At 33.9% G+C, this 9,961-nt stretch overlaps 1 protein-coding gene and 1 long non-coding RNA gene across 2 annotated transcripts; one reads left to right on the top strand and one right to left on the bottom strand.

Annotated features, from left to right (window-relative positions):
* Positions 1-960: 960 nt before the first annotated feature.
* LOC109207789 (heavy metal-associated isoprenylated plant protein 9) lies at positions 961-3,596 on the bottom strand. Its single transcript, XM_019370782.1, has 5 exons — positions 3,264-3,596; positions 2,977-3,163; positions 2,647-2,819; positions 2,456-2,546; positions 961-1,616 (listed from the first exon to the last, which is right to left on the bottom strand). The coding sequence occupies exons 1-5, from the start codon at positions 3,282-3,284 to the stop codon at positions 1,159-1,161; spliced, it is 930 nt and encodes a 309-aa protein (XP_019226327.1). The 5' UTR covers positions 3,285-3,596; the 3' UTR covers positions 961-1,158.
* Positions 3,597-6,115: 2,519 nt separating this feature from the next.
* Positions 6,116-7,993, top strand: LOC109207788. The gene is made up of 2 exons (XR_002065058.1): positions 6,116-6,916; positions 7,602-7,993. It is a non-coding gene; the product is annotated as an uncharacterized LOC109207788 (long non-coding RNA).
* The last annotated feature ends 1,968 nt before the right edge of the window (positions 7,994-9,961 follow it).

Here is a 9,961-nt window from a genome sequence, read left to right as displayed (position 1 = left end):
AAACTGGCTAAATTCATCCAGGAAAACTGACCAAAATCTGTCGGAAATTGTAAAAAAGCGACCGATTTCCGACCGCTTTTAATTAGTCGGAAAAATGATGGTCGCTAACGTGTTGCGTTCGAAATCGGTCGAAAGTTTCCGACCGAAAACGGTCGCTTTATGCAATGCGTTGACTGACTGTCAAACTGCATTTATCGTCCGAAATCGATCGGTATTAATTAAATATAATTTTTGTTATTTTAAAAATCAATTGCCTTGGGCAGGAAAGCATAATTTTAAATACACCGACCGAAATGGGTCGGTATATTTGAAAAATTTTAATTAAAAATTATTTTTGTAGATAATATACAAGTATATATTTGCTATGGGATCACTATTTCCGTTGTCAGAAATATTTTCTTTGACTTTTACGACCAACTTACTTATTTTCGGTTTCGATCGGTATTGTTTGGACGGGTTTTGCCTGTTTTCTAGTAGTGGAACCTAGTCCACCTATCCCGTTTGAAGTGTTAATTAGTCAGGACTTTTCTGCTATCATATTTCAACCTACGAAATATTGAAGATGTGGCCACCGCATCACCGATTTCTAGCATATGTTACGTTTGCTTAATCACCCGCACAAAAGAAAACAAATATGCTCAATCGATATATAAGTTGCAAAATTTCGTACCATATACCTAACTGTGCTTGTTCTTTGGATTATCAATTCGTTGGAAGTTACCCTACCCTACTTTATTTTCATGTTACATGTGGCACATATAGTTTCATAACGCAGTCGAGAATATCATAGAATTTAAATAATCTCTAGGTCGACTCAACGTTAGCATAAAATTTAGAACATTGCGCAATAGATATGAAAATCCATACGAAGAAAATGTCATATTGTGATATTTAAGATGGTGATATATATACACAGCAATAACAAAAAAAAAAAAAAAAACAATAAGGTGACATTTCCTCTTGAAGCACTATGTTCAAGATTAATTAGATATTACACGATAAATTTGTATTTATCATTATTCATGATCTAGGGATAATAATATATATCCTCTTCACATAATCATCGATACAACAAATATTAAATACTCCTACGTGTTTAATTGTCCCACAATATATAAAACTCAGTGGGGATCGATAAACTCTTATTGATTGGTTATATTATGTAATGCAACATGCATTAGGGTTTTCATCGGAGAAGAGCTGCGGAGGTGGGATTCTTTCAATGACGTAAAGTGGCTGATAATAATACATCATCTTATTAATGTTCATTTGATCATGATCTCCAATTGGAATAATCTCTTCTCCTTCTTTTTTGTCTTCTCCGGCTTGTTCTTCACCGCCCTCTTTCTTTTCCTCCTCCGGTGGTTTTTCACCGTCGCCGTCTTTCTTTTCGGCAGCTCCGTCGTCGGGCTTAGCTTCTTCAGCTGGCTTTGCCTCTTCTGGTTTAGACTCTTCAGGCTTTGGTTCTTCAGGGGGCTTCTCGGGTTCAGGTTGAGGTACAATTTTGGCTTGCTTTTTGGTGCGTCTATAGACGTATTCAACGAGCTTGTTGGCGTCCATGGTTCCTGTCACCGTAACTTTTCCTGTGCTGGCTTCTGTTTCTGCAGTTCTCACTCCTAAATTTCAGAAAGACAAATGGTATACATTACTTGGTGCACGTTAATGTTATAAAATTAACAAGTGTTTTACTGTGGAGTTTGTATTTTATGTACTAAAAGTGGAGTAATACTTGATGTGTGACAAGTCAAGACAAAATAGTTTGCTTTCTAATGTTCCGTCAACTTTAAATATGGGAAAGCATTGATACTAAGAAAGTTTCATGAAAAAAATAATATACTCGTAAAGGACGTAAAGGCGTAGAGATGGAATCTGAATCGCAAAATTCTTATAAGGTCAAGCATAACTATTCCAACATACAATAGTATCTTTTTTCCACTTTCAAAAGCTGCCGTTCTTGCTAATCCTCATCATGATTCATGGTTGGTCTCCAATCAAAGGTAAAGGTTTCGATTTTACCCCAGTGAAAATTCAGAGAGATTTGACAGTCTTTAATAGATTAATTATCCATCATTCTCAGGTTTCTTTTCATGGTTTCGGGTTATTAATTAATTAGGTGAAAGTTATTTTAAAAAATTACTACTATATATTTTTAAACCTTATAAATGTGGAAAACATTCGTGCACCTATCATTGTCCCACCACCAACATTAAACAAAATGGGCAAGAGGTGAATGAAATTGGAAATCCTACTATTGCACTTACAATGTAAAAACTCACAATTCCTTCTTTTACGTGTTAGCAGGTAAATATCTTATTTTTTAAGTTATTAAATTTACTTGATTCTTATTTGTAATAATCTTCTAAAAGTTGAGTGTAGGAGTTCTTTTACACTAGTCAATGTATATATATTAAATTCAGAAAATTCTGAAACAAAATAAGGTTATCAGTTAAGTTACCTCTCATTCTGAGAATCTTCTTTTTAAGTTGCTCGGCGCAGGCCTCGCAATGCATGTTGACGTTAAGCTCCACCGTAGTCAATCCACTTACCTGAAATAAATAGCGATCCAATTTACATTATAATCTTTTATGCATACTTACCAATCACTTCAAAAAGAAATAAGTAACATATATATAGCCATAAAATTACCTGTGAAGCAACAACTTCAGGAATTGGTTCGCCCTCAGCTTCCGGTAGGGGTGACAATACTTTTGCAACTCTCTTGGTTTTCTTGGTAATCCTGTCACATACTGCTTGTGGTTCTATTACTCCTTTTATTGTTACTTGGTTTTGCGCCATGTCTATCACTACTCCTTCAACACCTGCCTCATTTGCATGCAAATTCGATGTTAGAAAACATAAGCAAGACGGATGGATTCTGTAAGTTCAACTAAACTCATTCGCGTCGGTTATTACGGGACATGCACACAACTATTAAAAGACAGAAAAAATTACTAGTATACTAGAATGTATACAAACCTCTAATCTTTGAAATGGACCTCTCAATTTTCTTGGCACATCCAACACAATGCAAGTCGACGTACAAAACGAAAGGAGAAGGTGGTTTTGGCTCTTCTTTTTTCTCTTCTTCTACTTTCTCTTCTTTCTTCTCCTCTGTTTGTTCTTCCTTCTTTTCCTCTACTTTCACTTCTTCCTTTGTTGGCTCCTGCGATATTACATCCACAATCTCATCAATTCAATAATCCTACAAATAATATTCATTCAAGAAAAAGAGAGGGGAAAAAAACAGAGTAATACGAACTAACCTGTTGAATTGCTTCACCCATTGTATCTGTCTGTCTATGACTATAATTGAAAAACTACGCTCAGGTTTTATATGGTTCAAAGTAGGAGAAAAGGGACTGTTAAGAGAATCAAAGTGCAGTTATATGACAAAATAAGATTGTAAAGAGAGGTTGGGCGGTGCGATTATTTTCCTACAAAAGCAAACTCTGTGCGATGGCAGAGCACATGCAGGGCAACTAACTACAATAAAATTAATTCCTTTCTTTTTGTATATTAGCTAAGCTTTGTTAGGGAAGAACAAGAACACAAGAGGGAGAAGGGGGTTTCCAAAGAGTAGGGGCTAACCAAATTTATAGACATAAAGGAGATTTTCATTCAATAAAAAAGAATATAGGGAATTAATAGGAGAGAGAAAACAAAAGAGAATATTGTGAAAATACTAATTTAATTCACATTCTATTATGTTGCCTAGGTTTCAAGAACCCTTCTCTCCTGTTTGAGTGTGTCCCACTCTAATTAATCACATACCTAATCACATAAATTTGACTTAATACATTCACCCTGAGTATACTAATTAGCTAAACCATGATTATTTTACTTCATCTAGGCATTAATAAGACCTTTAATTCGCCATTTTCTTACTCTTTCTTTTAATTGTAGAAAATTCGAGACCATGTTAGATGCTGAACTACTGATGATCTTAAAGTTATGATAATTAAACGCGTGGTGCCTCGTATGAAGATTGTTAAGGGATCAGTAAATAATAATAGTACTAATACTCATATTGTATTGCTTGACAAGGAAAGGACTGGGGAGGACCATGCATTATCTGAATTTCTTTTTTATTTCATCAATTTCGAGGTACTTTTTTTCACATAAATTTATCAGCTTTATGTGATAGAGAAAAAGTATATATCGCTACTCCCTCCGGTCCAAAATAAATGATTTTTTTGTCTTTTTTGTGGTCCAAAATAAGTGATTTTTTCAGATTTCAAGAATGAATTAATTATTTTTTTCCTACATTGTCCTTGGTATAAATAGTGTTGAAATATGTGTTAGGAGTGTTTATGTGAGATATTAAAGGTTAATATGATCAATTTCATTGCTAATTAATATTAAAAGATGGATTTCTTAATTTGTGTAAAAACATCCAAAAAATTACTTAAAGTATTTTGGACTAGAGGGAGTAATATTTAATTGCTGCGATACAACTTCGTAACTTGAACAGAAATGGGAGTTGGGATCAAACTATTGAGATGCGAAATTCGCTAATGATTTGCGTGTAAAGTTTTTTGTGCTTCAAAGTTGGTATCACATGGGTTGTTTCATTTCTACATCTCAAACCAACCTCCCCCCTCTGATTCTCCCCTTTCAAACCGAGTCAAGATTTTAAATTTATGATTCGATTCTAATTATATTTAGGTTATCGAGTTGTAAATTAATATTTAATAAATTTTTAAAATAAATATATAGTTTAAATTAAAATTTTTGAGTTCGTCTGAACCCATAAGTTATATTCTAGCTCCTGAAAAAAGTACATATAGTTCAATTTTTACATTAAATCATATTAATATAATATGATTAAGTTATAAAATAAATAAAAGTATATACTAATTAATTATGATAAAACAATAAAATGTACGCAAAACACATAATATCATGCATACTTATTTGAATTAAATAGTAAATGTAAATTGAATTGTACTATCTTACCCAGGGCTAGTGGTGGCAAAATGGTTAAAAGAAAACAGATAATCACTCATATTATCCAATAAAAAATGGGTTGGATAATGAACATTTTAAAAACGGGTCAAATATGGATAATAACCATATTTATCCATTTAGAAATGGATAACCAATGGGTTTAACTTTTATATTTATAAAATTTCAAATTGGGCGTTCCTCAAGTTTGGGAGAGGAATTCTCCCAAAAGTGATCTTATTCATGAAGCCATGGATAATATGGTTACTAATATTATCCGTCGATTAACCCCTTTATTATCCGTATTAAATATGGGTCGGATTGAACCGTTTTTTATTACATATTTTCGATCTATCTCATATCCAACCCAACCCGTCCGTTTGCCAACCCTACACAGGGCTAAAAGGAAAACATAACCCAAAAGCAAAAAAAACAGAAAGAGACCAAGAAAAAAGGGAAACAGAAACAGGTACAGAAAAGAAAATAGATGAAATTCAGCCGACTTAAATTTCTATTTTCGTTTGTATTTCGTGTGACATTTTTTTAGTTTGTTTATCAATGGATTAATAACAGAATTCATTACGTGATCATTCACTACACCTAGCTACCTTACCAAACAGCACCAGACAAGGAAATTGATGTACTGCTAACTACTGATATTTTAGAATCCGTTCCATCAAATCCAAACCAAATAGATAAGCCAAGCAAATGCTGTAATTAGTAACTTCAAAAAGGCCTTTCCATCAAAAGTTAATTTGGTATTTATTTATTGCAAAGTAAGTTACTTCTGAGATCAAAAGTTCTCAATATGTCCCTACAGTGACACACCTGCGCGGTAGGTTTACGTGGAAATGACTCGACACTAATCAGTGGTTTTCAAGCATTAATTACAAGTTTACGACTTATTACCCACTCTACCTAACAAAGAAAGTTACCTTGAATTATGACATGCCAACCATAGCAAAATTTCAGATAGTATACCGACAACAAGATTTTCAAGTTTGGTTTGAATCTCATCGGATTAATAAAATATTTATTAATTTCGATTAACAACAACAACATCAACAAATTTGGTGTAATTATATAAGTGGGGTTTCAGGAGTATAGTGAGTGCACAGCCTTACCCCTACCTACTTTGCAGGTAGAGATGTCGTTTCCGATAGCAAGCATGCAAAATCACAACAATATAGAGAAAAAAATGCAGTAGCGTAATTAAAAGTCAGGGAAGCAATAACAACAGCAAAATAATAGAGCAACTAAAACACGAGCAATATCAGATAGGAATATGAAAATACTAGATTAACATTTAATAAATTCGATTTTATTGGAGAAATTTCTGACGTGGTTGAAATTTGTGATTTGCTCCGTTAGTTATGGTGGCTTTTTGTGTGGTTGATGAAGAGCTTGCTGGGTTTGGAATTGTGGGCCAAATAAATCTGGTATTTGATTACAATTTCACAAAGTGAAGAGGAAAAGTTCGTAGCACATAGACACATCATATGCATATTGCATCATTAATAGCAAAAGGGCAATCAAAGCTCAACCACCCATTATATTAGCTTTGAAACACCTTTTTGGTTCCAAAGTTTTAGAATATACTTTTGATTTTGTTCCTTAAACAAATGGAAATTAGTTATGTGCAGTTTAGTTGGATTGTGTTGGTGCATGTGCTGGTTTCACTGGTTTCTTAGTGCAGTCAAAAAGCAGTTGAATTTTCAAATGTAACATGGAAGAGTCAATGCCAGATAGGTGCTATGTAAACTAACAATTAGTCTACTGAAGAAATGAATAACTTTGCCAAAGAGAGCTATGTTGCTTAAGGCCACTGCTTTGGATAAGTTCTCTTTTACTAGTTTATTTCATATCTTATTAATTAATTGTTGCTTCAGTTACTAAGCATCACTATTCATTGCACCACCACTGAAATGTGGCGATTATTCTAAAGGATGCATCAAGTTTGAAAAAATTCCAGGTGCATTTCCATCTCTATTCTTGCGCTTATTATCTTATTATTTCCTCCGGACCATTTTAGTTATTTGTTTTCTTTTATACGTCAGCGGGTTTTTTGACTACTATACCTTTATTTAATACTCTTCATTTCTAAGTTTTTTATGCTGCGTAGTAAACATTTTTACTTTCAGAACATTCAATACTAAGGGCAAAATGGAAAAGGGTACTTAAATAATTATATCTTGATTTTCTACTAAATTGGACTAAATATATTTAGTAATCAGAACAACTAATATCGACCAGAGGGAGTAACAGTTTGCTCTTCATTCATTAATAACACAGACCACTGAACAAGTCCAAGGAGTGGATCTTCTTTCTGAATATGCAGAAACTATGGTTGACATTTAATCCGAATCAAAATAAAATTGGTTACATTCAGTTCTCTTTCGGTGCGATTATTATCTGTTTAGTTTTCCGATTGTGTCATGTAAGAAATTATGAATTTTATATAATTAAAAAGTTATACTACCATGTTATAAATGACGAAAAAAGAAAAATTATCATAAAAATGACAAATACTAATGTCAAATCTCTTTAATATTTCTTAAATTCAAGTAACATGATTAAAATCAGATGAGATAACCAAACACTTATAATTATCTATAAAAGCACAATGCAATAAACCAATAAGAATTATAACTTGGCAGGCCGAATAATAAGCGTCACCAAAACAAACACTACTACCAGTCAACTTCAAGGTCAGCAGTGAGATCGTTGAACATTGCTGTGAGAGGCGTAATACGGCCAGGCCTGGACATTGTGCATCTCAATTAATTCCCTCACAAGCTGATTGTCCTGCTCAGACAAATTAGTACTAACGAAGTTTGAATTTTGTCTATAGGGCGTCAAATTTTGAGCCACAGCAAAGAGAATGGGAAATCTACTCTTCTCTAGCTTTGTCTGTGCAGTTCTTCCTCCAGTGTAGCGGAAATACTGTGGGATATTCTGACGCATTAACAGCCCTGTAAGTATCACTAAGATTGAGTGCCTCTTGTCCAACATTTAATACAGGAGATGCTGTCAAAATTAATGTCTCATACATGACTTTCTTTGTAAGCATACATATCGGACCAAGCTAAGAATCCAAACAAATATCCGCCTAGAGAACCCAACCGACCAGAAGCCCTTGTTGCTGAAATCACAAAGTTAATGACTGCCTCTTTAAGAGGCATAGAAGCACCTAACATTGATCGAATAGCCTCTGCCTTTGTGAAAGAGTAACGCATATCCAACTCGGTACCTCCCAATATAGCACACATTGCGTTAATCCTTTTGGTCATGAATAGTTACCTTGGCTAACATTTTTGAAGAGTAACAGTATAGTGATTCCAAAGAGAACCAAGATCTGCCCATGGTAAAAATTACGTTTAACATGATAGTCAATCATATACTCTTCTGCTTGAGACGGCTGTTTCACAGTATGAATTACTCTAATGCCTAATTCAGTTAATCTATTCATCAGCACGTCCATTAAATCAGGGTTGACCACAGTCAGTAAACTGACCACATAGGCACAAGTGTCCCTATTGTCACTTGCTCTGTTAGCTTCACGCAGTGCAATCTCAAACACACAATGCCCATGTAAATTTCTAGAGTCAGGTTCTAGAAAATAACATTCCTTTAACTCTCGGGATCTAACTCTGGAGTTGGCCATTAGATAGATGAGATTGAAACAGAAATTAAAGTAATGAGAATAATACATTTACTTATTATAGAGAATTTATATACTCCCTCCGGTCCACAATAAGTGATTTTTTGACATCTTTTTTGTGGTCCAAAATAAGTGATTTTTACAGATTTCAAGAATGAATTAATTATGTTTTACCTACATTGCCCTTGAAGTAAATAGCGTTGGAGTATGTGTTAGGAGTGTTTATGTGAGATAGTAAAGGTTAGTATGGTCAATTTCATTGCTAATTAATGTCTTAATCTCTGTAAAAACAGTCAAAAAATCACTTATTTTGTACCGGAAGGAGTATACAACATCCACAGTATCTTCATTAAGTTACATTGGAATTGGAAAAGATCGAATTAAATCTGTACATATGAACGCATGGGGTACGCGAAACGACGTTCCTCTACTTGTCAATTCAAATTCTTGAAATCGTAACAAACGTTTTATCATCTCACCTCGCTATTCGTGATGACGTAATTACTACCAAAATTATACTCTAATTAAGTAAGAATGTAGAAAGACAAGTGTATGATTTGACGCAAATTTTGGATTTCTAGTGCATGCACTCTTCTCTGGTTTCTCTGTTCTTATCCAGTCAATTGAATGCTTCTGTCTCAGCCTTGGATAGCCATAGAACAAGAAATAAATAAACAAAACAATAAGAAAATCAATAAATAACCAACAAGTCTTTGAATATTACAAAATTTAGCTCAAAGTAATAAATAATATAAAACAAAAGATAGACAACAATGTAGAGAGAAAGAGAGAAGAGAATCTATTTTTTCCATGTATTCAAGTGTGTTACAAAATGAGTTCTCATCCTCTATTTATAGTATAACATAGAGGTATACCAAAAGAATTCCATAAGTATGCCATTAAACATTTGAGATCATGGAGGAAGATCATGGGTAGGTTATGAAGGTGAGGGAGTTACAACAATAATGGTGAGAAGTAGTGGGGGTTATCTACATAATGGAGAAGAGTAGTGGGAGTTATATTTGATTAGTAGACATCCATATAAATATGTATTTCATAACACTCCCCCTTGGATGTCCATAGATAATGTGCCTCGTTAAAACCTTACTAAGAAAAAACCATGGAGGAAAAAATCTTAGTGAAGGAAAAAGAGTACACATATCTTGTAATACGCATTACTTGTTGCCTCATTAAAAACCTTGCCAGGAAAACCCAGTGGGATAAAACCTTAGCTAAGGGAAAAAGAGTACAACACGTATTTGCCTCCCCCTGATGAAAATATCACTTTATTTCTCGGAGACGCCGAATTCCAAGCTTGTATAACAACTTCTCTAATATTGAGATCGGCAATGCCTT

Source organism: Nicotiana attenuata, unplaced genomic scaffold, assembly GCF_001879085.1.
Source record: "Nicotiana attenuata strain UT unplaced genomic scaffold, NIATTr2, whole genome shotgun sequence".
NCBI classification, from domain to species: domain Eukaryota; kingdom Viridiplantae; phylum Streptophyta; class Magnoliopsida; order Solanales; family Solanaceae; genus Nicotiana; species Nicotiana attenuata.
Note: the sequence above shows the minus strand (reverse complement) of the source record. Positions and strands in the feature narration are given on the sequence as shown.